The sequence below is a fragment of the Prionailurus bengalensis genome, chromosome D1 (assembly GCF_016509475.1).
Source record: "Prionailurus bengalensis isolate Pbe53 chromosome D1, Fcat_Pben_1.1_paternal_pri, whole genome shotgun sequence".
Taxonomy (NCBI): domain Eukaryota; kingdom Metazoa; phylum Chordata; class Mammalia; order Carnivora; family Felidae; genus Prionailurus; species Prionailurus bengalensis.
The window spans coordinates 96,328,949-96,356,892 of NC_057346.1; the positions used below are offsets into that span (position 1 = coordinate 96,328,949).

The following is a 27,944-nucleotide window of genomic DNA, read 5'->3' on the forward strand; positions in this document are numbered from 1 at the left end:
GTTGGCTGTGTATATTCTGCACAAATTGATCTGGCTTTGAAATTTACTGTCTATTATAGTTTAATGTTTCAACCCTGAAGCTCTCCCATCCCTCATTCTACTTTTCTCCCTTTAAGATCAATTTTCTGGATGATGGGAGATCTTTTAAGAACAGAAACGCACCTTTGTGTTTTCCTCTGTTCCCCACCAAGAGCTCCTCGCCAGGCACAATCCTTCAAAGGAGCCTGAGCTAATTTAATCATCATTGCCGCTTTTTGCACCGCCAAGCGTTAGAGGGCGCTAGAATCTCAGACTGTGATTGGCGCTCAATGAAGGCCGCTCCCGGCGCGCAGATCTTTACGTAAACGTTGGGGGCGGAGCCGCCCTGAGCGCGGTGACTGGCGGCGGCACTGGCGGCAGCTGGAGGCGTAATAGTGCGGGTCGCGGGCTTGGAGAAGTTAAGAGGCGGCGGTGGCGCCGGGGACGACGACGACAGTAGGAGCGGGCCCTGGGCTTGTCGCTCACCATGCCGACCGTAGAAGAGCTTTATCGCAACTATGGCATCCTAGCCGACGCTACGGAGCAAGTTGGCCAGGTAAGTCCCCGAGAGGCCTGCAGGGCCCGGCGCTCCGCGGCCTCTCGAAGGCGCTCCCCGGGCCGGGCGGGGGCTCCTGCTTCGCCCTCCCGCGGACTCCCAGCGGCGCCCGCTGTTTCGTCTCGGTGGGCCCCACTGGGAGTGTAGACGCCCGCTTCGCCGGGGAGAGCGCGGGTCCCGGTCCCAGGTTATTTCTCTGCCTCCCTTGACCAGCCTTTTCTCACCGTGGCGTTTCCTAACTCAGCCTCGCCAGCCCCCCGTTAATTGTCGTCCCGAGCCTTGCCCCGCATATTGCTTTAAGTCTTTCTTCTTTGCGGTGGACTTCAGCCCGTCAGAAGATTAAGATTGAGAGTTCTCGAGAGGTCAGAAATGTCTTTCTCGAAGCAAAACAAACAAACAAACAAAAAACTTGCTATTAATTTAGGAAGAGTGTTTAGCGGACAGAAGTTTGTGAAAACAGAAGAGGGGCCCTTTTACCCAGATTTTAACAAGGACTTACGATTTCGTTTATTCAGTACATTTTTGAGCGCCAGGTGCTGTGCCGGGCGCTGGAGGTACAAGACAGAAAGTTACTGGTGCTCTCCGGAATGTATCTTTAGTGAGGGGGACTACCGATAAATAAGAAAGAAAGGTCTGCCACCACCCCCACCCCCCACCCCCATTGAAAAGTGTAGTACAGAAAATATAACAGAATCGTGCAGTGGCAGTGGGGAGGGGCGGGGAAGAGTGCAGCTTTAAATAGAGTTGTCTGGCAAGAGCTCTCCGCAGTGTTTGCCTCAAGACACACAGTTTCCGCAGTGTTGAATTTTTATGCAGGCTTCTTTGTGAGTTTTCAAGTACTGGAGTACATTGAACTTAAGGAGTTGGGGGTTGTGTGTGTGTTTTCTTAGGAAAAGAATCAGGCTCTCCCAGAAGTAATCTTGGTCATTGTCGTTAGAAATTCTATGCGTATCTTTTCAGTACTTAGAACTTAATGTTATTCATCTGCTTACCCATCCCATGGAGTAAGAAGTGGAAGATCCTGTATATAGTCTACTAACGTTATCAAGGCTGTGGCAGCCCCTCCCAGCCCCTTTTTCTGGACATGTGTAATTCAGGTAAATCTTTTTAGAGCTAAACAACAATAAAGTTGTGCTGTCAGGACCTTAGTTAATCTTTATCTAGAATTGTAAATTTACCAGTTTGAAGTACTAGATCATTTTCCTTCGGTACATATTTCCATTTCAGTAGCAAATTTTGACATCATCAGTCAGTGAGAAATATACTAACAGTGTGTTGTAGACAAATATAGAGTGGGTGTTAGGTCAATACTGAGCGAGAAATTTTCTACTGGTTAAGACAAGATTGGGAAAACTATGATCAGTCATATTTTGATTTTGTTGTTCCTAGAAAGATGTAGTGAAGATACTCTCATTCATTGTGACGGAGTTGAGGGAGATTGTAGCAAATTGTTGTCCCAAAAACTGATTTTGTTGCAGATCAGCAGAGGAGATGGGGTAAAACCTACAACAGTGATTCTCAGTTTGTAGATGCTGCTCTCCCAAAGAGGTATATCAGGAATTTTTTAGGGAAACTTAGAAACTATATACACAGTCCAGTCCCGTTCCCCCAGCCTCATTCTTTGCTGGTAGCAAACAGTTGACTGCCATCTACTATGTTAGGGCAAACAGAAGCCAAACTGGAATTTATATATTCGCTATGAATGATTGAGAGTTGCTCACATTTTTCTCTTAATGCCATCTTTAATCTCTTAAATATATATACATATTTATTTATTTTGAGAGACAGCACATGGGGAGGTGGGGGCCAGGGGCAGAGAGATAGGATCCCAAGCAGGCTCTGTGCTCACAGCACAGGCTTGATCACCTGACATGTGGCTTGATCCCAGGAACGGTGAGGTCATGACCTGAACTGAAATCAAGAGTCAGACCCTTAACCAACTGAGCCACCCAGGCGCCCCTAATGTCATCTGTAGTCTTAAATACCAGGTAAGATTGAGAGTTCTCCCTCAAGAGGTCAAAAATGTCTTTCTCAAAGTAAAAATCTGCTTTTAATTTAGGAAGAGTGCTTAGGAGACAGAAGTTTGTGAAAAACAGAAGAGGGTTTGTTTTTTTTTTTCATGCAGACTTTAATGAAGGCCCACAGTCTCATTTATTCAGTACATTTTTTCAGTGCCTACCATGTACCAAAAACACCGTGCCAGGTGCTAAAATTTTAGAAGGATTCCTTAGCACAGTGGGAGCTCAGTGCCTTCATGACACTGTAGTGACAGCTGTCAGGCAGCTATTTGAGACGAAAAGCCCTGTGCATAATTAGGTGTAGGGATTTTCTCAGCCTCAAATAGTGAATTCTGGAAGGACTGAAGCTCGACTGAACCATAATGGCTACTAAGTCTGCTCTACTGTATAATAACTTCAACCTTTAGAGAAAATTCCTAAAACTTCTCACCAAAAAAGATAGTGGGTTTCACGACCCTGCATGTGAATTTTAACTAAAAGCAAGAGGCAACTTAATGGAAGGAACACCACTGACAGTTCTTTAAGGAGAGAAAGTCTTTACATTCTTAGTGTAGCAAATCCTGACTTTCGTGTTAACTTAGGTTTACAGTCAAGGGTTAAGGTATCCTGGCAGGTACCTATGTGGACATTTCTGAGACCATATATGAGTTTTTAGTCTAGAACTTCCTTCTAACATTTATGTTCGTTTTCATCCTTTGCCAAAGAGCTGAGAACCATAGTTGCTCTTGCTGCTGCCGCTGAGGGGCGTACCCTCTTCTCTACTGTCAGAGAGTAATGCTCTCTGAATACATCTGGAAAAACACAAGTCCTCCGAGGTTTTCAGCTAATTTTCTCCAAACAGATTATTCTCTTGATGAACCTCCTTGGCACTGTGTATTCATTTATAGTACCTCATATTTGTATTTTATTTCATGTGAGGGCTTTTCTTATTCCCTTATTAAATTATAAAGTCTTGAGGTTAAGGGTTAAGTTGTCTTTATTTTTTTTTTCTCCTTGCACTGTACCTTCTACTTCAGTAGACATTTTTTCTTTAAAGTTGAAGAAATACATTAAAAGAGAGAACAGATCTAACTAATTGTATATAACTATATAATTATATTAATAAAGTTAATAATTATACAACTAATATATGTCCTACAATCACATATAAATGTAATTATTGTTATGTGTGTATATATACATGAAACAAAAACCTGTTTACAAGGATTATCTCTTGGGAATGAAGGTGAGAACTTTATACACTCACACATCATATATGTGAACCATGAGCATGTGTTTTCTAATAAGCAAACTTCAAGTGAGAAATTCTAAGTGATGTATTATTTAACACCTGAAAACATTTCCCTCCTTTTTTGTACCTGCTATTCAGCTTCCCTTCCCCCCACTCTGCCACTCCTTCAGGTCTCCTTGCTCTGCTGAGTGTTCCTCTACCTCCCTAACCCCCTTTCCACTGTGCTCTGGCCATAATAAAGTAAGGTGTTGTCCATTAGTATTTTACATTTGTTTCTAATTTTTCCGAATTTACTTAATTTTTAAATGTAGATATTTAGTTTTGTATTATGTAGTCAAAAACTTTTTTAAGTCAAAAAAAATACCAAATATCTGTGAAGGGACTGGGGCGATTAGGCTAAGCTAATAAGATCCATATAATGCCTGAACCCTGATTTCTCCTTTGTTCTCTTAAACGGGAGTACACTGGCTCTTCAGAGTGGAAAAGCATAAGCTTGATTGACTTCTGTTTCATGAAATACCACTCTTTTGGTGCCTTTTTTTCCTATGATTAAGCTAAAAAACACAGACCAAGTTCATACTCCTTCAAAAATCTGTAAAAAGTTGGGTGATGACAGATGGTGACTACACCTATTGTCATGAGCATTGAGTGATACATAGAATTGTCAAATCACTGTGTTGTACATCTATATGTCAACTATACTTCAATAAGAAAGTGTTAATTTTGTGTTACAAACTAGATTTATTCATTGAGGAAGAAGTAATAATATAGCTTTGCATATCCATTTTATTTTTATGTCATACTTGAGAAATACGTTTGTTGAAACTATAAACTTCTCTAAAATAATTCTTTCTTGCTTAGAAGCTGCATCCTGGTCCCAAACAAACATGGCTTTACCTGGCATGTAACTGATCACTTATATATATATTGGTTGCGTTTTGACAATCACTATCACAGACTTTTTATTTTAGAAGGTATATGCTGAATGTGGGTCTAACTGTAGCCTTTTATTTTTACTTGAAAATATTGTAGTTTGCTTTTTTTAAATTATATATTAAAGGCAACCACAAATGGTTTTAGGAATGTATTCAAATATTTACAATTAAAACTTGTTAGTATCACAGTTATCTAGCAGAACTATGCAGTTGTAGTGGAAGAGAAAAAATAAGCCGTGGAGTGTAGTACTTGGAATACTTTATTATGGTTACAGTCCACCTGTCACTAAATCACTGCGATCACTGAGAACATCACTTCTGTTGTGGTTCCTACTTTGAAAACCAGAAGTAATAACTACTTTAGGGAGATTCTGTAAAAAGTCTTGTCCCTATGCTACAGTTAAAAGACAAAGAGCTGGCAGTAGAACATTTTATTTTGTATTACATAAAGGGTAATGAGTTTGAAGTCTATTAGTAACGTTTATAGAAATTATTTGATATGGGGTGCCTGGGTGGCTCAGTCGGTTAAGCGACCGCCTTCAGTTCAGGTCGTGATCTCACAGTCCATGAGTTCGAGCCCCGCGTCGGGCTCTGTGCTGACCGCTCAGAGCCTGGAGCCTGCTTTGGATTCTGTGTTTCCCTCTCTCTCTGCCCCTGAGCCGAAGTCAGCTGCTTAACCAACTGAGCCACCAGGCGCCCCGGTAGATTTGATTTCTAATTTGAATTTGTAAAAATATTTTAACTTTCCAAAGAATTTTCTCTGTTTGGGATGCTGCATCTCCGTTAACATGCCTGTATGGAGCCTATATTTAGGACTCAAATTTTGCCTTTGATGGTCCTAAATCTGGCAAACTTTCTTTCTCTCTTGCTTTCTTGACTAAGATCTCAGAACTTAAAGAAGCTTCATATTAGGCACAGATCTTGACTTTGGAGCCTGTCAGAACTGTGTTCAAGTCTGGATCTGCTACTTGTCTAGCTATGAAGCTCTGGGCAAATTATTTCACTTTCTGAGCCTTTGTTTCCTCATCTGAAAAATAGGCATAGTGGTAACCCACAGTACCCCACTCATGGGTTTACTGTGAGGCATGCACACAAGGCATTTCTCAGTACCTGGTAGGCTTTCAGTAAATGTCGCTAATGATTCCTTTTTATTCTATTCCAGATGGTTTTTTTCCTTGACAAAAGGATGGTTTGAAGTAAGGTTTCTTCATTTAATTTCAGACAATGTAAGGAGTTTCCTCAAAAGGCTTTAGAAGTAAAGCTTTGTCTGAGTTAAAGGAAATTGGACTGTGATACCCTGTAAAAAGTAAGGATGTCAGAACTGTTTAAAACTTTGATTTTATGAAGTCTGTCTAGAAGACATGAGGCAAACCACAGGAATGTGAATGGTAGAGAAGTTAGCCATAATTTTTCAAACCTTTGCAATAAAAAGTATGTAATATACTTTTGAAGTAGTAACTCCTGAAGACTGATTTTGTTCCTGCATTTTATGAGGAAACGAACCTAATTCAGAGAAATTTTTCTTATTTAGGAGTTGGTGTTATGTTTAAGATACTAAAATTTGTCAATCACTTGATGGAATTTTATGTTTTTTAGAACTAATTTTTAGAATTTATGTTTTTTAGATAGGTGGCAATTTATGAACTTTTAAAGTTACCTAGTATTTTTTGTAGAATATATTAAAACCTGTACCTTTAAAAGATTTAATCGTGACCATAGCCTTTTGACATGAGAACACTTTTAAAAGTCCTTGGCATTCTACTGTACCTTAATAACTTTGTATTTTGCTTTATTTATTTTAACGTAGTATTGTCCATAAAAAAGAGTTACTATAAAACTAAAGTTTATTGGATGTTTATTGGCTATTCTACTTTTGAAGACATGAGGTATCTAAAGCACTTCGAGCATTGCTGTGAACAGAGTAAACGCTATGCCATATACACATTAGGTGTCATTACTATAATGTTTACTGTTGTGCAGTAATTAGAAGTTTTACCCATATGTCCAAACAGAAGATGTATCTAGAGTCTCAGTGTTGATTACTCTCATTTGCCAGTTTGTTCACTGTCATTTAATAAAAGAACTGGTTTGAAGGCAAGTGTGTTAGGGGGATTGGGAACTTGTTGACTCTTCAATGATGAGTATCTGAGGGAGAGCGCTTCTGAAGCTTTTTGGTTTTTTGTTTTTAATAAGGAAACAAATGAGCTTTGAGTGTATTGTTGTAGTAAAAAGTTAAACATGTGACATTAGAATCTGTCTTAATCCAAAATTGACTATCTAGAATGAATTACTGTTTTCATATCATAAAAATATGAGACTAGGGGAAAAAAAACTTCCTAACCTTTCTGTTACTGCTTAATTTTCAAGATTGTATTCTCTCCCTATTCACCAAGGTGCTAATTGAAAACATAAGTATGATTATGTAAATGTAACACAATTCTTTGAGAATTCTACAATATTCATTATAGTTTTTAGCCATGATACAGTCACAAGATTGGGGTCAGTAATCACTAGAGTGAAGTTGATGCATCTACAGACTTACTTGCTTTTTCTATTTAAAATTCAAGTTGTCCGTCTCTCTTCCCCAACTGATGAATAATGCGTGGGGCGGGGGGGGGGGGGCAGGGAAGAAGATGTTAGAAAAGTAGGTGTCCAATTTAAGCAGTAAAACTGCAAAAATAAGTCCAATTTTTTAGCCTGAGTAAAATTTTAGTAATATAAAGCAGACTTGAACAAGTTTGTTTAGCTTCCCATCTTTAAAAAATTGTTCTGTTTTATTCTTTCTTTCAGCATAAAGATGCCTATCAAGTGATACTAGATGGTGTGAAAGGTGGTACAAAGGAAAAAAGATTAGCAGCTCAGTTTATTCCGAAATTCTTTAAGCATTTTCCAGAATTGGCTGATTCTGCTATCAATGCACAGTTGGACCTCTGTGAGGATGAAGACGTATCAGTAAGTGTATGATTGATGCTTTTCAGCGAGCTTTCAGATGTCTTACTTGCCGTTCTCAGACACTTTCTATGTGTAGCTAATGGAACTGACGTAGCGGTGGTATCAGTGCCCAGGAAGTCCTGCAGTGTGTTTTGGTGTGATGCCATGCTGAGGCTTAAACCTACATGTGAGAAAATGTTTTCTCTCTTTTACCAACTTTCAACTGTGAAAAATGCGTAGAATCACGAAATATTTTGTTTTGCTTATCGTTATCCACTGTAAAAATGGGTTGTGGCTCACATTTTTTCATAGATTGTTATACATTGTGCACATGAAATTAGACTAATGTTAGTTTTTAATCAATTTATACTTGCTTAGATATTTAAAATATTAAGTATTAGATCGTATAGTTTCAACACCCCCATATCTGGTGCATAGCAGAAAAATAATTGGTCTGTGTAATAATTATATATGATTACTAGAATAAGAAGAAATAGTTTTTCCTTGGAACGGAATTATATTAGCATATCTGGCTGCTGATACAGATTCCTAAGAACTTTCAACTATTACCTCCTGGCTTTTCAGATGCAGTTAGTGAATCGCCAACATTCCATGCACAATTTGCTACATATAACTCCTCCATTTTTTTTAAACTATGCCCCCCCCAAAAATACAAATAAAACTTAAAGTAATAAATAAGCCAAGACCACATATTTGGAATTAAGTACGTAGTATATATTCACAAATGTTGTGTTAAGTAGTCAATAGGGAAATTTTAAAGTAAATAGAGGTACTGGATATGACTTTGCCTCTCCAGGGTACTGCAGTATATGCCCAAAGGTAGTAAAAACGCAACAGTTAACATGTAATCAGTGTGTAAAGTGTTGTTTATGATCTCAGATCTGTCTGCTCCAGTCAGTTAATTGTACTTAGCATCCCTTTTCACCACATTTTGTTTTAGTGATTCTGTGAAGCTCGAATATTAAATTGGAGCAAATTATTTCTAAAACTGCGAGAAGCCTCATGTTTTATATTTTGGTGACTCATGCCCCTAATTATGGTTTCTCTCCAGTTTTAGTTTTCTTTAAAGATTGGGGTTGTTGTTTTTATTGATGATAGTATTTGGTTAATTTTTTTGTTTGAAATCATATTCAGATTCGACGGCAAGCAATTAAAGAGCTGCCTCAGTTTGCCACCGGAGAAAATCTTCCCAGAGTGGCAGATATACTAACCCAACTTCTGCAGACAGGTAAGAAATTTTATTATTACCCTCTTATCTAAATGTAACTTCCCTTTGAGAATGCAAATTGGTGCAGCCGCTCTGGAAAGCAGTGTGGAGGTTCCTCAGAAAATTAAAAATAGACCTACCCTATGACCCAGCAATAGCACTGCTAGGAATTTATCCAAGGGATACAGGAGCACTGATGCATAGGGCCACTTGTACCCCAATGTTCATAGCAGCACTCTCAACAATAGCCAAATTATGGAAAGAGCCTAAATGTCCATCAACTGATGAATGGATAAAGAAATTGTGGTTTATATACACAATGGGATATTACGTGGCAATGAGAAAAAATGAAATATGGCCTTTTGTAGCAACGTGGATGGAACTGGAGAGTGTGATGCTAAGTGAAATAAGCCATACAGAGAAAGACAGATACCATATGGTTTCACTCTTATGTGGATCCTGAGAAACTTAACAGGAACCCATGGGGGAGGGGAAGGAAAAAAAAAAAAAAAAGAGGTTAGAATGGGAGAGAGCCAAAGCATAAGAGACTGTTAAAAACTGAGAACAAACTGAGGGTTGATGGGGGGTGGGAGGGAGGAGAGGGTGGGTGATGGGTATTGAGGAGGGCACCTTTTGGGATGAGCACTGGGTGTTGTATGGAAACCAATTTGTCAATAAATTTCAGAAAAAAAAAAAAATAAATGTAACTTCCCTTTGAAATTTAGCTTTTTTGTTTTCCTTTTTGGCTGAAGGTACTACTTTTGATAGAAATTAAAATTCTTTTTATTCAGTAGTTTGAAGCTTATTGTGATTATCTAATTCCTGGTGTTGTTTTGTTTTTAATTCTGTTCATAAAGACATAGTGACTGGATTCTTTTGGGAATTTTGATGCATTGTGGTTTTTTGCCCCAGTGTCCTATAGCTTTTTAATTGTACTATCTTAATGTAAAAGCTTTCCTGGTGTGAGATCAGGTTTTTCTACCTTTATAGGGAAGATGTATTTTCTTGGTAGTTGAGAAGAATGCTTAGTTATATGCCTCCTCTCAATGTAATCTGTGAGAAACTACGTTGAATCTTAGGTTTGAAAATGCAGCAAATATTTTTCATTCCTTTTATACATTGTACTATTTTTTCTCCATCCAGATGATTCTGCGGAATTTAACTTAGTGAACAATGCCCTGTTAAGTATATTTAAGATGGATGCAAAAGGTAAGCCCACCACTTGTTCTGAATTGTGCTTGATGTGTTAAAAAAAAAAAAAAAGTTGGGGAGCGTGGCATTCCTTATTAAGGATAAAATCAGATTCATCCAGAGATCTATTTCATAAAAGTTCTGAGTGTTCTTTAAAAAAGCTGCTTAGCACAAGATATTTGTGACGTGAAAAACCTAGCAGAAGTAATTGCAAAAACACATCAGACTTTTCCATTAGAAATCTGTTGGAGGGGCGCTTGGTGTCTTAGGCAGTTAAGTTGTCCGACTTCGACTCAGGTCTTGATCTCATGGTTTGTGGGTTCAAGCCTCATGTCGGGCTCTTCGTTGACAGTGCAGAGCCTGCTTGGGATTCTCTCTCTCTCTTTCTCCCTCTCTTTCTCTCTCAAAAATAAATTAATACATAAAATTTAAAAACTTGTTGAAAATTCCCTTTGCCACATTAAAGAAATTCTCCAAAATGCCTGGGTTTATTATTAATGATTAAAAAGTCACTTTTTTTTTTTTTAATGTTTATTTTTGAGAGAGAGAGAGAGAGAGTGTACACACAAGTCGAGTAGGGCCAGAGAAAGAGGGAGACACAGGATCTGAAGCAGGCTTCAGGCTCTGAACTGTCAGCACAGAGCCTGACACCGGGCTCGAACCCACGAACCATGAGTATATGACCTGAGCCAAAGTCGGATGCTCAACCAACTGAGCCACTCAAGAGCCCCCAGAAAAGAAAGTCATTCTTAAACGGATTCTGAGTCCATGAACAAAGCATCTGATTACTGTTACGGTTGGGGCTATAGAAATTTCAAACTAATTTAGCCAGAAACAGTCATATTCAGGATGCTTATTAACTCACTGGAAAATAAATACTGTTAAATGAGATAAACAGAGAAACTTCATTACAATATAGAATTGATTTGCTACACACAACTATTTTGTTTTGCAGGAACTTTAGGTGGCTTATTTAGCCAAATACTTCAGGGAGAGGACATTGTTAGAGAACGAGCAATCAAATTCCTTTCTACAAAACTTAAGACTTTACCAGATGAGGTTTTAACAAAGGAAGTAGAGGAACTTATACTAACTGAATCCAAAAAGGTAAGCTTCAGTCATCATTTAACAGGACTCCTGTAAAGCAAAAGAATATACTTCAAATTGTAGTATTCATTAATGTCTGTAGCTTTTGTATAAAATGATACATCCCATTAGAACCACTAAAGAATGTCAAGCTTTTCTTATATTGTATTTTGCACTTTGGTCACCAGTAATGATGAATTGGCATATTGATTTAAAGGGATGTGATCACATTTAAATCTTTCATGGGGTATCCTCAAAATTTATGCATTCTTCAGGACTCTGTACAAGTAATTTCTTTCAGGAAATTTTACCTGATTTTTACCCCCTCCCCAATTTTAGGATATTCTCCTCTAGTGTTCTGGATCATTTCAAAATGAAAGTGAAACACATTGAAGTGCCTGTTTTCTCATCTTACCCCATGACACTGTAAGCTCAGGAGACCATGTTTATTTGTGCTCCCAGCGTCTAGCATAGTTAGAGATGCTAAGATTCACAAGATGTGTCACAGCTAACTTTGCACTCATAAAGTGCCAAAGTTTGGAGATCATTATTTTTATATATATGTTGAGGAAAATTCAAATTTTTCTCTAACACCACCACTCCCTTGCTTACTGATGAGATTTCTTGAGTGAGAGCGAAAGGAGCAGCTCTCCAGCTGGGAATATCAGTATCTGTTCCAGCTAGTAATCTGGTGGAGTATGTAAGGATTGCTTGTTTCTTCAGTCAGTGAACATAAAGACTTAGACCCACTCATATGGAGCACTCGAGACTTGCATGGTCTCAGATTTTGTATACAGTTGCCATATTAATGTGAGCGAGCTGCTTTTATTTATTTATTTTTAAAGATTTTATTTTTTTAAGTAATCTCTACAGCCAGAATGGGGCTCAAACTTACAACCCCAAGATCAAGAGTCGCATGCTCTACTGGCTGAGCCAGCCAGGTGCGCCAAGCTGCTTTTAAATTCAGGAAACTGAATCTGATTTGACAGCTGACTATAGAATTTTCAGGGGTTTTTTTCCCTCTTACCACCCCACCCCCTGCCCTGGTGAAGAGCCTTTTTAGATATTCTTTTCTTAGCTATTCTCCTATGAAATATTAATGCCACAGATATACTATATCTATTTATGCACTGTTTGTATATCTGTGCTTCATACATAAAGAAGAAAAATTTTCCGAGAACCACATTTTGCCCCTCTGGAGACAGTGTTGTGCCCTGTTGAGAATGCATGATGTATTCTAAAGCTAAATTTGACTGAAGCTAGAAGCTGTCCTCTCATCAGTATTTCAGAAATATTAGCAATCCAACTTTAGTAACTGAAATAAATTTGCTACAGTTTCAGTATTGATCTTTCTTTCCCATTCAAGTGATAACAATACTGTTATTCTGAATTGTCTCTTTGCAGGTCTTAGAAGATGTTACTGGTGAAGAATTTGTCCTGTTTATGAAGATACTATCTGGCTTAAAAAGCTTACAGACAGTGAGTGGAAGGCAGCAACTCGTAGAGTTGGTGGCTGAACAGGCTGACCTGGAACAAACCTTCAATCCCTCCGATCCTGACTGTGTGGACAGGCTCTTACAGTGCACTCGGCAGGCAGTACCCCTCTTCTCTGTGAGCTCTTTGTTTTACATAGTTGGTATTTTGATTACTCTATTAGCGTATATTTGTATGGATTCTCACTTGAGGGTTCTCCTCAAACCTTTGCATATAAGTAGTAACAGTGGAGTGAATATTTACTGGGTGGGGTTGATGAGAGCCCCGAACAGCCAGAAATTTCTTTAAAGTCTTGCTTAGAGACTTTTTAAAGGTCGAGAGCATTTTGCATCATAGTTTATGGTTTGGCTGAGTTTCTAAACCATTTGGTTTAGTAATTTAGCTTTTTTTTTTTTCTTAAATTTTGTAACAGATTGTTGTTATAGGTAAATATCTCTTTATCTCTGGCTTTGTGCTTCTCTGCGCATGAGTCTTCTAGGATGTGCATAGAGTAGTTTGAAAAACACAATTTAAAGGACTCTTCCTTTTTTGCAAAATGTACAGTCTGAAATTCAACAGTAAAATATCCCCTAAAATTTGATCTGAGCATTAAGGAAGAGTTTGAAAGTCTGCAGATGTCCCAGTGCTCCAGATGACTTGGTAACGAGGTGTGTATTGTCACAAAGTTATTCCTGGAGTGTTCTGGGGTATGCGCTATGTTGTAACTACACTGCTTGATGCTGTGGTGCTCAGCATTTGTTGAATGACATTCTGTTATTACATTTGAAGGAATATTCCCCCCTTTCTTTGACAACTCCATGTTCTTTGTATTTTTGCAGAAAAATGTGCATTCCACAAGGTTTGTGACTTATTTCTGTGAGCAGGTTCTCCCTAACCTCGGTTCCTTGACTACCCCAGTGGAGGGCCTGGATATACAGTTGGAGGTAGGAGAAAATGTCTGCTGTTAGTACTGAAAAGACATTCTCATATTCTAACATAAATATAAACCACTAACTTCGAGATCTGATTTCTAAGAGAGTAAAGTTGTGATGGCTAGCTAGTAATCTATACCAGGATTAATCACTTAGGAATGCTTTATGGATTTAATGAAAGTTGGCTGCATTGGGAAAGCATTGCCTATAATGTTCATGATACTCTCTATCTTTGTAGCCTTAATACTTTTAAATAAGGTATTTAATTCATGATTGCTCCTCTCTGTATCTATAATCGATAGAGCCAGATTTAAACAGACTAACACAAAATATCTTTTATCCCTTCTCCAATATAATTGACAGCTCTCTCCTTTGTATCTCAACTGTAATGTACATTCATATTTTTTTCCCCATAACACATATAACATTTACATTTATTTATCTCTCCACATTTAACTGATGCATCTCTATATCCCCAGAATCTGTTGTGGAGTCTGATTCTGAAAGGTACTTGATACTTGTTGAATTAAGCTGAAATAATGGAAATGTATATGCCATTCTCCTCTTAGGTTTTTAGGCTAGAGAACAGTCCTACTGTGTACTGACACTATCATTTGCTTCAGATGTCCTGGGTTTGGCTTATTAGACTGAGATGGAGTACAAGACAGGTGGACCCCAAGAATAGTGGCAACTACCAGTGCTTTGAGTTAGTGTCCAGAGACTAAATTTCATAGCAAACAGAGCCCACTCTAAATATTCATAAGTAATTCTTTGCTGTTAAGAGTTCTTCCTAGGTGTTTCTTCATAGTACAATATTAAGCTGTAACAGAAAGCAGCCTTAAAAGTTATCTAGAATCATTCTTACTTTACAGCCCTTGCCCATTCAAAAAAAATAATACTCATAGCAGTGAATTGTGTGTTTTAGGTATTGAAACTATTGGCAGAGATGAGTTCATTTTGTGGTGACATGGAAAAACTAGAAACAAATTTAAGGAAACTGTTTGACAAGTTATTGGTAAGAACTTTTTTCTTTCTTTATGGAGTAGTCCGTATATAGTGTGGTGTAATTTCTAGAGAATCAGCTTTTGAAATTCAGATTAGGTAGAATAATTCTAGCAAGTGTTTTTTGGTTGCTCAGGCCACACGTAATCTACTTTTAAAAGAAAATCTTTGACATCTCTTCTGTTGCTGATATTTTGCATAAAAGATAATACAGGATTTATATAGTAGGTCTTTCTGTTACTCCTTTATCAAAATTTTTTCACATTTGCTCCAGGTCACCATCCAGGTTGCTGCCCAAGGCCAAGTAGCTTTAGCAGCCAGGAAGTAAGGTCATTTAAGTCATAATTGTGGAGAAAATAGGCCACCTGATAAAATCATTATCAGCATCACCAAGTGATTTTCTTGTTGGATGTGAGCAATTGTGTAACTGACACAGTGAGTGATAAACATCAGACCTGTAGTATGAATGGACTCATCCCACATCCCGTGCTCTCTCTTCCAGACCTGTAACACCTGCTGGGGTGTTATAGCACTCATATTGAATGTCTTTGGCAGTACTTGGAATGTGAGAGTCAAACAGTGTGGGATAATGTTCAGAAAAGATTTTTGGAATTAGCATAGTAAAGTGATTAAAAACATCAATTTTGTGAGGTGCCTGGGTGGCTCGGTTGAGTGTCCAACTCGATTTCAGCTCAGGTCATGATCTCACGATTCCTAAGTTCGAGCCCTGCATCAGGCTCTGTGCTGACATTGTGGAGCCTGCTTGGGATTCTTCCTCTCTCTTTGCCCCTCCCCTGCCTGTGCTCTCTCTGTCTCAAAATAAATAAATAACTTTTAAAAAATATATCAATTTTCAGTGGCAAACTTAGATTGAATCCTGACTCTTCAGCTGACTATTTCATCATAGAAAAATTATCTAAGCTCTCAGAATTTCAATTCCTTCATTAGCATAAGTGCCTAATAAATGTTAGCTAGTTCATTGTCAGCAGTAACAGCAGCAGCTATGACAGGTTAACATGGAGAGTTGACAGGCTGGATCATTGATCTAATAGGTAAAAGGGATATATTACCTAAATTTCTGATGTTGGCAGTTTTTAACACTTCATGCCTTAAAAGGGTGCAGCTATGACAGGTTAACATGGAGAGTTGACAAGCTGGATCATTGATCTAAACGGTAAAAGGGACATCTTAACCTAAATTTTTGATCTTGGCAGTTTTTAATGCTTCATGCCTAAAAGCATGCCCTTCATTTACCTCATTATATGTTAATAATTAGAGCATTTCCAGTAGATTGCAAACATCTTTGTATTTCCATCTCTTAGGAATACATGCCTCTCCCTCCAGAAGAAGCAGAAAACGGGGAGAATGCTGGTAATGAAGAACCCAAGCTACAGTTCAGTTATGTGGAGTGTTTGTTGTACAGCTTCCACCAGTTGGGCCGAAAACTTCCAGATTTCTTAACAGCCAAATTGAATGCAGAAAAGCTCAAAGATTTCAAAATTAGGTGATGTATGATTGAAGTGGTCCAATCCCTGGCAAAAATGATAGCTATCTTGACACTCCCTTGGTTTTGTTTTTGTTTTACAAGAGTTCTCTCTCCACCCTGCTTTACCCCAGTAGAACAAAATGGAAGATCCACAAAACAGGAATGTATACAAACCGGTGGCATAACATATCCACGTAGGAGGAAAGAACTTTTTCTAAAACGGACTCTAGGTCTCCTTACTTGCTTTATGATCCCCAGCAGATTCCCAGTCTCTAACTGCCCACATTTTCCTCAGCAGTTACATTAAATGATAAAGCACCTGCCTTGTGGAGTTGTGGGAATATTAGACAGTGAATGGAAACCTTGGCACATGCGGGTACCCCATAACCTGGAGCTGCTATTGTTGATGTCTTAGAGTGTTCTGGAGGAGCACCACTGGAGAAATCATAAGTGATTATCATGAAGACACTTTGTATTGAATCATTTTATTAACAGCTTCACATCTTAAAATTTGAAATGCTTGTCCACTGTGTCATCTGTTACTGTCCTCTACTCTTGGGTAAGGCAGAGGTTTAGTACTTGGTGAAGCATTTGAGAAGCAGCAGCATGTTAAGAAATTACTCCAAAAATTAAATAATGCCAAGTTGTTAAGTGGAGTTCCTAGAAGTCAGCAGGTGGGGCTACGTACTGCCTCTCTCCATGTATTTGGGAACAAACTTGAAAAGGGAGTTACTTAGGACCCTTTGAGATTTACATGAGTTTGTAATAAATTCTCAGATCTGCAGTTTTGTTATACTTTTAACTGGACCTTGAGGTGTAAACAGGTCAAACCCTGTCCCTTGTTGGCAGATAAAAACATAGAGATTAAGTGATTTGTCTAAGGTCACTTGACCTTCAGTTGGCCAGTGAAAGAGTAGAACCCAGGCCACCTGATCCTAATCCATGCTCCTGAATGGTTCACTGACCATGCCTTGCAGGTAACATAAAGAGCACAGTGCTACAAATCTTATTCTTGCCAGGTTGAGTGTGGATTTATTACCATTTTTGATAAAGGAGGACTGCTTTTATTTCACTTATTTATGTATCGGGATCATGTATTGATAACTTAAAAATTAGCTATAGTGTAAGATTCTATGAGTTTAAAAACAAAGTTGAAATTGTGATTTGCTAATTAACCAGTACTTCTTTATTTAGGCTGCAGTACTTTGCCCGGGGTCTGCAGGTTTATATCAGACAACTTCGCTTGGCTCTGCAGGGTAAAACAGGCGAAGCCTTAAAAACAGAAGAGGTAAGAAGAGTGGATCACATCTTATAAGGAAATTTTTTTATAATAGCCAGAGTGTATTACAAATTCAGGCTCAGGGGCACCTGGGTGGCCTAGTCGGTTGAGCATCTGACTCTATTTTGGCTCCGGTCATGATCCCAGGGTCGTGGGATTGAGCCTCGCGTTAGGCTCTGCTTAAGATCCTGTCTCTCTCCCCTCTGCCCTGCATGCGCGCACGCGCGCGCACACACACACAGGCACACACGCTCTCTAAAAAAAAAAAAAATTCAGACTCAATTCATATGTTGAAATGTAACAGGTAATACAAGTCTGTGTTGAAGATCCCATGTTAGAAGATTGTCTGCAGATTCAGTTATTTACTAAGTTATATTTTCATATTTTTATCCTTGTTGAAATGTTTTGTTGAACGTTTCCAAGTTTGTGAACAGTGCTACCAAACTTAGATACATACCAGTCTTTTGCTAGGGTCTCATTAGCACATTTTGTTCAAATATTTGATTGACATTTGTGATATTTAAAATTTTACCTTTTTGATAACCAAATATCAATTTACATTGAAAAAAAGATTAAATTGCCAGTTCTGCCCCAGACTGTATGTGTATGTGGCGGGGATTTTTGGATTTCTCTGATTTCACCTATTTTGATAAATCTTCACCCCAATCCTAATGAAATATTTTAAGTTTTCATTATGTCTTCATCTAACTTAAACTGATGATTTTTAAAACAACTCCTATGCACATATGACCTGTCCCTCACTCATTTTTTTCGGATAAATGGTAGAAAACACTTCAGTGTTCTAACCTATAAAGGGAATATATAGATTATTTGCTTTCTTTGCCATCTCTGCGCTGGTTTAGATTTAAAAAAAACAGGAATGAGAAGAAATGATTCTGAAAGAGAATTGCTCTAGTTCTATATGGGAATGGAATATGCATCATGAAAGTTATTGGCACTTTAATTTTGTTTCCTTTTGCAGAACAAGATTAAAGTTGTTGCATTGAAAATAACCAATAATATCAATGTTTTAATCAAGGTAAGTCTTCCTTTCTTACCCAGTCCTCCACTAGAAAGCTAGTGCAAGAGGTTTTATCCATGTGTCTTTAGGTCTATTATGGTACTGTTAAAGGGAAATGCCATTGTATTCTAGATATTTGGCCTTTTATTTATTTATTTTTTTCAACATTTTTTATTTTTTGGGGGGACAGAGAGAGACAGAGCATGAACGGGGGAGGGGCAGAGAGAGAGGGAGACACAGAATTGGAAACAGGCTCCAGGCTCTGAGCCATCAGCCCAGAGCCTGATGCGGGGCTCGAACTCACGGACCGCGAGATCGTGACCTGGCTGAAGTCGGACACTTAACCGACTGCGCCACCCAGGCGCCCCGATATTTGGCCTTTTAAAACTTTACGCTTTTTACAATACCAAGTGACATTTCTATAACTATTATAAAGTCATACATCGTTTTATTTAAAAGCTACTGCGGAAAATACTGCAGAGGGAGACGTGCAGATTTTCTCTGGCCCAAAGCATTAGAGCAAATACATTTAGATTTAGAAACTTCACTGACTTAAGTTCTGGTGGTCTTAATATTGTGTCCTTTCACATGGCCAGTAAAATTCTGCTTTGCTTATTCTAAGCATGGACAAGTCTGTGTGGCACCTGAGATGTTTCCCTATGGTTCTTTTCTGTTAACTTATCTATGTAATAAATTGAGAGCTGTCTGTACTGTAGACTAAGGTGTACCTTACCATTAAGCCATAAATACCCTTCAGTCCTATTTACCCTCCCCAAGCATCCATAAACCTAAACAAAAGACAACCTGAGAAAAAAAAAGAATCACAGCAAAGTAACCATCATTTGTTCCTACAAGTTAATTTTCTTGTTCGCCAGCTGGGAAAAAGAAATATTCGTTAACAGAGCACAAACCTGACAGTAACAAATTAAGACTAGTGGTATACCTTAACACCAATCTGGTAAAGGTCTCATGAAATAAATACTTTTTTATCAGAGGAGAGGGAAACTTTTCAGAGAAAGCAACAGGGAGACATTGAAGGATGAGTATCATGGTGTCAACACTCTCATCTCCTAAGGAAATTTTTATAACAGCCACCACTTATTTCGAACCTTAAATACAAATAATAATTTCAAATAGTGAATTCATATATTAAATGTGAGGCTTTTGAGAGATAATTTATATACATCTCTGTGTAAGTTTAAGGTATACAGTATGGTTGGTAGACCTGTATGGTGAAATGATGACCACGGATAGATTCAGCCAACATCCATTTTCTCTTACGGATTACAGCAAAATCCCTTTCTTATGCTAAATCAGTCCAGCTAGAAGTCTCAGGCATTTTTGATTCAAAGGACTTTACATGGACTAATTCCTTACATTTACCTGGCATGGTGGATTTAAGGTTTATATAGTAAGATGTGGTCTTTTGTAGTATATTTAACTATGGAAGTAAGTCAGTTTACTTTTACCATATTTTACCTACATATAAAACAGGTAGGTAAAAAATAAATTAAAAAATGATTTTGACACGTAAAAATCAGAGTAAAGCTGATAAGAAATGTTAGGTAAAATACTAAGAATAAATATATTTAGAAATGTATCCAAGTTACATGAGGGTATCATGAGGTTAGATTATTTCAGTTCTGGATTGCTTTAACATTTAAATTCAGCAAACATTTGCATTATTACATATTGATAATTTCGTATTTAAATCTTGGGGGTTTTTCCTTCATTGGTAATTTGGAGATATTTAAGAAGAAAAACATGATTAGCCAGGCCTTTAGTTTTGTTCTAATTTTGAACTGTTTAAAAGTCTGCAAAAGCAAATGCAGGCTGTACCATTTTTTTCCGTGAAAGCACCTTGGTGACTGCCTCTGTGCAAAAGAAGTGCTTATTTATTTACTTTGTTTATTAGAGTTGATACATTTTATTCTAGAACTCAAAATAATCATTTAGAAAAGACTTAGCTACAGTTTCTGAAGTGATGTACACAAAATAACATTAATGAAGTGTAATAGATGGAATTTTAAAAAATTGTTTACTTTTTCTGTTGCAGCTTTTTTTAGGTGAGCAAGAAGGATAGATTAAAGTTTCCTCTCCTCAGTTGTGTCTTTAAGATGTCTCCACGTTACTTACCCTCACCACCAAATATGTTACAAATCTTGTCTCATTTTGTCTTTTCAGGATCTCTTCCACATTCCTCCTTCTTATAAAAGCACAGTAACATTATCCTGGAAACCTGTACAGAAGGTGGAAATTGGGTAAGATATATTTAAAAGAGATTTGAGTGTTCTAATATTTATGATTTATAAATATGAAAATCTCTGACTTTGGATATTATATTTATTGTACAAAATGGTACCTTATTAAACAATCTTAGTAAGATGTTAAAATATGACAATTAGAAGCATGACTTAAAATATAAAGTCTGATTGCAGTATAAACTGGTGGAATACATTGTTGGAATGTTCAGGCTTCTCTGTACTCCTGTGGCATAACGAGACTTCTGACAAGTTTTATAAACTGAGTCCCTTGCCTCTATAGTTCTTGAAGCTACATATTCCAGATTATTTTAAAGCCTTGTAAATGCCTTTTGCCATTGTTGCATAATTAAGGCACAGTTAATTTGATGACATCAGAACATTATATCCCTTTTTCTGATGTGACTATCATCTTTAGGATGTCTTTTGACCAATATGCTAAATTACATGTGTATTAATGGTCTCTGGTAATAGAATTTTTTTTATTGCCCTTCTTACTGTTACAGGCAGAAGAGAGCCAATGAAGATACAACTTCTGGTTCACCACCGAAGAAATCTCCAGCAGGACCAAAAAGGGATGCCAGGCAGATTTATAATCCTCCTAGTGGGAAATATAGCAGCAATTTGAGCAACTTTAATTATGGTGAGCGTTTCCGTTTGGGTACAAGTAATATGAGAAGTTAGGCAGAAATTGTGTTGTACTTGGTTTTACTTATTAATTGTATATAGTAATATATATAATGGCTCTTTCCAGTGACTTTTCTGAGTTAGCTTGGGGAACTAGAGCTACTGGGGAAACGAGCTACCCCATTCCTTTATAACTCTCTCTTGTAGACTTACTGAATTAAGCATACAACACTAAGAACTTGGAAAAGAAAAATATTCCTCTTGTATTCAGAGGAGGGAACCAAAAAAAAGGAAGTTGACATGAACCATCCGTTCCTCGTTTTCCCTATTGTAACTTCAGGGCAAGACATTCTGTGCATTCTCCCTCAAGGGTAGATACAGCTTCTAGCAGATATGATGATATTAATGATCCTTCTTGGACCTTATGTGCCTACTGCTTGTCCTTCCCATCTTCTTAACTACTATGAAAGAAGTCCTAGTAGTGGAGTCAGATGTTAATGTATCACCGGCAAGGAAGATGTGTCCCATTGCGGTCTCTCCCCACTGCCCAGGGTGCAGTCTCCCTGTTAACTTTAGCCACTGGTGCCAGGAGAGCTTCCCTCTAGTCCGTTCTCTCCCAGTGCTGTGGAAGAAGAGCAGTTTGTTCCATATTGACTTGTATCCTCATAGATCCTTTCAAAGAAGAATGGATGAAAACATCACTGAGTCACCTCCTTAATCTTGTTTAAGAAGACAAATCTTAATAATACTGGCAACCAAATGTAGTTAGGATTGGTCTTATTTACCAGTCAGAATTAATTCTGCAGTAATTATCTTTTAAAAAGTACATTCTGAAACATGTAACTCTATAATTGTTTCCAAGGTGAGATAATTCTGACATTAAAGTCTTCCCACAGTAGCTAAATTCCTTTAATACCTGAGCAAACAGCTTACGGAAAGGTGATTTTTTTTAGACTGTGAAATGAACCCTTCTATTTGTCAGACTCCGGCAAATTTAGCATAGGAAAGATCACTGAACTCTTACTACGTAAATGTGCATCTCTTAGCCTCTTCTCTTACTTGAAAAATAGGGATAACAGCTCTTAAAAACTTCAAACAAGAGGGGGAAAATACCCTCAAGAATATTTATGCAGACATTTTGTAAATGGAAAGGATTCTGTTACTTCATTGCAACAAAGATCGTCTTCTATTGTTTGTATGATTTGTGGTGTCTTTCAGAATTATTCTTAAAATCCACTGTTAACTCAGATACTATCTTCATTTGACTTAAAGTAATCAAGAGCTACGGCAATACATAGAGAATTGTATTCCTTTTCACTTGGGCAAGTTACTCTTGAGTTGCTTTGAGGATTCTGCCCTGTGAAACTCACTGCCTGTTTGATGGGGAGAATCAGATGACATAATGCATGTGGAAAAGAGATGTGAAAAATGCGAAGCCTTAGATTATGATTTTTTTTTTCACTATCAGTGTGAAAACTATCTGAGTCACTTACAACCTCAGTTGTACCATAGTCCTCAGAGTAATATGGGCAAAACAAGCATTCCTGTTATTTGTGTTTTGTGTCTGCTATTACAGCCCCTGAATGTTCCTAAAGGGGTCAACCTTGTCGTTGGGGGCTGGTCATAAACAGAACTACAAAGAAACTAAACTCTCATCTTTTTTTGGAAAGTAGTAGCCAAAGTTCTGCTAGCATTTTAGATTTCAAGAGTTGAATGTTAACAGGTTATAGGTATTCTCATAGTAGCAATTTCAAGAGTTTTCCTGGCTTTCTTTCACCCATTCCATTGAAAACAGGTCTTGATACTACAGATGAGATTTGGTGGGCCTATCTACCTCAAGTTTTTTCCCACCTTTTTTATGTCCTTCCCTTAGGGAACTGAAAAAAGAAGCATGTTGTATTTTTTTTTTTCTGGGATGTCACTGTTGCCTCAGAATTGGAGGGGAGAACATGTTTTATTTTCTTAATGCCTTTTGATACATAGTTTGTTAACCACCATAATTCCACTTTCCTGTGTCAGCCACACTCTTGTTTTATTTTTCGAAAGGCTGGTTAGATGGCTTTTTTTTTTTTTTTAAGTCATGTATGCTGAGGGGTTAGGAAATTGACTCCTTTTGGTTATTAGAGAACCAAGTAGTATTAATACTTATTACCTTATTACATTGAAAGAAATAGGCTGTGATAGGCCTGAACTTGCTCATCATAGAAGAGGAACCAGAATTGCAGTTGTTCTTTGAGTCCAGGCAGGAATATGTAGCCATTTTTTTCCTTATCCAAGTTTATCTCTTTACTAACCAAGGTCTCTTATTTGCTTTATAAACATTAACTCAATTCAACTTCTTGGTGCATTTTTTAATCAAATTATTTATAAACACCTGCCCATGTTTGTTTTTCCCTCCTGCACATATTTGCTCCGTAACCTAGAAGTACTAAGCATGATATATTTTGTGACTTGTGTCCTGCATATTTTACATTTTTAGAATGTAAAAATAACTTTTAAATCATAATTGTAGCTGGGAGCAGTGGTTTTTTTAAGTTAGTAATGTAAGCTTGAAACCACTTAAGAAATCATGCAAATGCAGAATGGTGCCTCAGGATAAAGCTCTTCAAAAAAAAAAAACTTTTTTTTTTTTTTTTTTTGGAGACTGAACTGTGTAGAAATGCCTACATCCATTGCAGGTCAAAAAGAAATAGTATAGACAAGATAACCACGTCAAACAATATCTTCATACAATGTATGTAATATCCTCATTAGATACGGCTGAATAATAGAGGGCAAGTAACCTAGTTCTGCACATTAAAATTGATTGAAAAACAGTTGAAAGGGTGAGTTTTAGTAGTCAGTTTACACGGAATAATGATACCTATGAAGATAATTTCTTAAGTGTGTTGTTAAATTAACTGAGAAATGAAGGTTTTATAATGAGCACAATAGGGGGAAAATGTGCCTACATCTGCATAGATGAGGCCAAGTCTTAGAAATGCTGGAGTTACAGCATACATAAGGGTTGCTATACAACCTGATGCACTCGTTGCATTTCTGGGAGAGTCTTACCCCCAGACCACCTCTGATTTTCTCAGTATGTTCAGGGAATAACCAACATGGTGGTTTCATTTAAATGGCTTTCAAACTGATCAGCTCAGAAAAATGTGTTGGGGCAGGAAAGATGACTTTGAAACAGATTCCATGCTATTACACATGTAAATGTTGGCTAAGCTGGGGAATGATCCAGTTAGTTTTCTAACTTAGAGAGTTGCTGGAGGAAAAAAAAGACATCAAAATCAAAACATTACCCAAATAAGGTATCTATATTTCTAGCCTTAATAGCAAAAAAAAAAAAAAAAAAAAAAAAGATTGCAGTATAGACTTAATAGGAATTTTTCAAGCATCCATCCAACATTATGGATCCAAAATGGCAACACCTGGTGGTTTTCATTGCTCCTAACAAGACTGCTGCAGTGAGGAAGTTTGAAGGTTCAGTGAAGAGATTTGATTTCTGGAATTAGAAGTTTGAGACTCATGACTCATTTATGTATAATCTAAAGTCCAACCTTGCTGATAACTTCAATCAGTTTTCTTCACTAGAGGATTCCTTTAAGGAATATTTCTCTGGAACTATAAAAGAGACTAACCAATGAATCAAAGACTCATTCTACTATATGACAAAGTGACTTGATTTTTTAGCAAAAGATAAGCTTAATTTACATTAATAATCTGAATACTGTATACAGATCACCTTTTGGGCAGCTCATGTTAGCTGATAAAGTAGTGAGAAAAGCTGTTGGCATTTATATCAGCATTTTTGTGAGTCCAGGTGCTTGAAATACCGCAACCAAAACAAATTGCCTGTTCACTGCATTTCAAAGGTACATTTTTCAGTCTAGGTTAATTTGTCAAAATTGATCATTGATAATTTAAGCTATTTTGTTTGCACTCATGGCACTAGCTTTTGAAGGCCAGTGGCATTTTTGTTAATTCCATATTAAGTATAGAATTTTTTAATAGTTTAATTATCTTCAGTAGTGATAGGCACACCAATAACTAAGAAATGTAGTTACAACGTTATCACTTTGAAATATCTAGTTTTTGGGTACATTTAACTGAGTACCTACTTTGGATAGATTTGGCACCTTGCCATCGTGCATTAGTATGTATGTTGCTCTGGTTTATGTACACATTGAATTTGTAGACGAGCAGAATACCAGCGCTGCTTTTATAGACTCTGCTGCTACACGCAGAGCTACGAGCTACATTTCTTCTGCATTTGCTGTACCATGAAGTCCTGAGCAAGACCTAAACCCTTGTTCGCTTTTTCGTAGAGCAGAGAGGAGCCTTCAGGGGAAGTAGAGGTGGCCGAGGTTGGGGAGCACGAGGAAATCGTAGTCGGGGAAGACTCTACTGAATAAGACATCACATTCTTCAGCATTGTCATGAGCTTAATATACTTAAATTCTACTACTCATTGGATTGCCGGGGATGTCCCTTTAAAAGGACTGCTGCCTTCAGCTAAAAACTTAATGTTCTTTATACCTTTGTATGTATGATCTACTTTTGTAACAGACCATGGTTGTGTCCAAGGTAAAAACCACAGTGATATTTTTGGATGCTTTGTTCACAATCTTGACTTGTTTTTGCAATATCATTATTACTCAAAATTCATATTGTGAATCTTTTACTTTTAACATCTTGGTAATTTGTTACTGAAAGCTATTCGAGTCTAAAATGTAATGAAATTCAGTCCATTTCTGGTAACTGGTAAAGATGATCAGTTGAAAGTTTACGGATTTCCTCTACCCTCTGTCTTTTTTTTTTCTTTTGCCCAATATATGGAGAAGAATAATGGTCAATCTTAACATTTTATTTTCATTGTTTTTTAAATAAAGCTGCTAGGCATTTCCTACCTAGTGTTACAAAAGCAAAATACTTAACAGCTTTCTTAAAATGTAAAAATGACATTACATTTTTAGGAGGAAGTAAGTTACTTTGCACTGCTTACTTAACTCTTCTCCATATGTTGCGATACTAACTTTTGACTATGGGATCTTACTATTTGAATAGAAATGTGTATGTATAATATACATACATACATCAGCATATGTGTGTGTGTGTGTGTATATATATATATACACACATGCTGTGAAACTTGACTACGCAACATAAATCATTTTTTAAAATTCCTGGAACGGGTAGTCTTTGACACGGTGATGATCCTTTTAAGAATGAATCCATTATTAACTTGTTACCTAGGTTTTCCTCCCAGTAGTGAGGGATTTTGAGTCAGTTGCACTTACATGATTATTGTTATTTAAAACTAAAAATAAACAAAGGCTGCATTTTCAAAGATAAATTTGGAGATCCCTGCTGGAGAAATACAGCCAAAATATTGAATCAGATGTACATATAGGTTTCTACAGGATGAGATAGAATAATTTAGAATTGGGGGATTTAATAACCAGGGCAACCCAGGAAAAGTGACTTGAAAACATGGTGTACCAATAAGTAAGGGATGCTCTCTCGGTTTGCTTTTGCCACTTTCAAGATTTTAACTTCTCAGGTTATTAATCAAAATTATTGTATAAGTTAGCTAATAGAATCTTTAGGTTAAAACAACAGACGGGGGGTTTGTGGAGTGTTTAATGTCATGGGCATTTTTAGTAGCATAGGCCCTTTGCTCTGCATTTGAATGTTTCATATATTTTTGTTCCACAGTTAATCTTCCCTCCCCCAAGTTTGCTATTCAGATTCAATGCCTGAATGACATTTTCTAGTAGTTTGACATATTTTTTGAGGAATAGTTTGTGATTCCAGTGCAGGTGTCTTCATTATTGTTACCTCTACATTGGGGAAAAAGCAAAGCCCCTTTGTTAGAATTACTGCACATGTTTATGGGAAAAATATTTTTTTTAAAGACTAGAATGATACAAGTGAGCAAAAGAAGTTGGTCAGCTTGACTATGGAGTGGTGGCAATAATCTCTAAAACATTCCAAAAGACTCTGAGCTGAACCTAAGCTCCCTTGGAATCTGAACAGACATAGGAACAAGGAATTGCATTTGAAAACTGTGACCAGATAGTCTGGACCTCAGAGGCATCAGCCAGTGGCCTAAAGCCATTTCAAGTACAGAAACTATTGGGACTACAGCTATATAAATTTGAACATTAAGTGTAACTTTTCCTCTTTTTCTTTTTTAAAGCATATTTGTAAACTCAAAGCTCAGCAGAAATAACTTTACTTTCTCAAGTTTGACACCGAGTTGATTATGTTCCTTCCTTTGCCACCTCATTGTTCCCTTACCTTTCCTAAGGCAATAGTGCACAACTTAGGTTATTTTTGCTTCAGAAATTGAATGAAAAACTTCATGCCATGAATTTTTTTCTTTTGCAAGACACCTGTTATCACCCTGTTCAAATGTAAATGTTCCCTTATGCTTTTGAAATAAATTTCCTTTTGTAATTTTGTTTTGTGTCTTGATGTGTTATGATTATGTAACTTAAGATTCCTGGATATCCATTATTGATTGCTTTTATTTTGCCAAGCAATCAATACTGCCAAGCAGTGTGTTAGACTGAAAATACAAAGATGGACAAGTTGGCTCTGCCTTCAAGGAGTTCAGTCTTGCAAGGTATCTTTAATTTTCATCCTTTGAGGTTTATGTTTAAGAACTCATAT

At 37.3% G+C, this 27,944-nt stretch overlaps 1 protein-coding gene across 2 annotated transcripts; it reads left to right on the forward strand.

The window, feature by feature from the left end:
* Nucleotides 1-343: 343 nt before the first annotated feature.
* Nucleotides 344-27,732, forward strand: API5 (apoptosis inhibitor 5). Of its 2 annotated transcripts, none has more exons than XM_043580993.1 (14): nucleotides 344-574; nucleotides 7,549-7,710; nucleotides 8,845-8,938; nucleotides 10,061-10,126; nucleotides 11,064-11,215; nucleotides 12,599-12,805; nucleotides 13,507-13,611; nucleotides 14,525-14,614; nucleotides 15,924-16,105; nucleotides 17,282-17,375; nucleotides 18,349-18,405; nucleotides 20,572-20,648; nucleotides 21,155-21,291; nucleotides 25,595-27,732. In XM_043580993.1, the coding sequence occupies exons 1-14, from the start codon at nucleotides 506-508 to the stop codon at nucleotides 25,675-25,677; spliced, it is 1,575 nt and encodes a 524-aa protein (XP_043436928.1). In that variant the 5' UTR covers nucleotides 344-505; the 3' UTR covers nucleotides 25,678-27,732. The 2 variants fall into 2 exon arrangements, with proteins under 2 accessions (XP_043436928.1, XP_043436929.1); XM_043580994.1 differs by having other exon boundaries at nucleotides 348-574; nucleotides 25,600-27,732.
* Nucleotides 27,733-27,944: the final 212 nt, after the last annotated feature.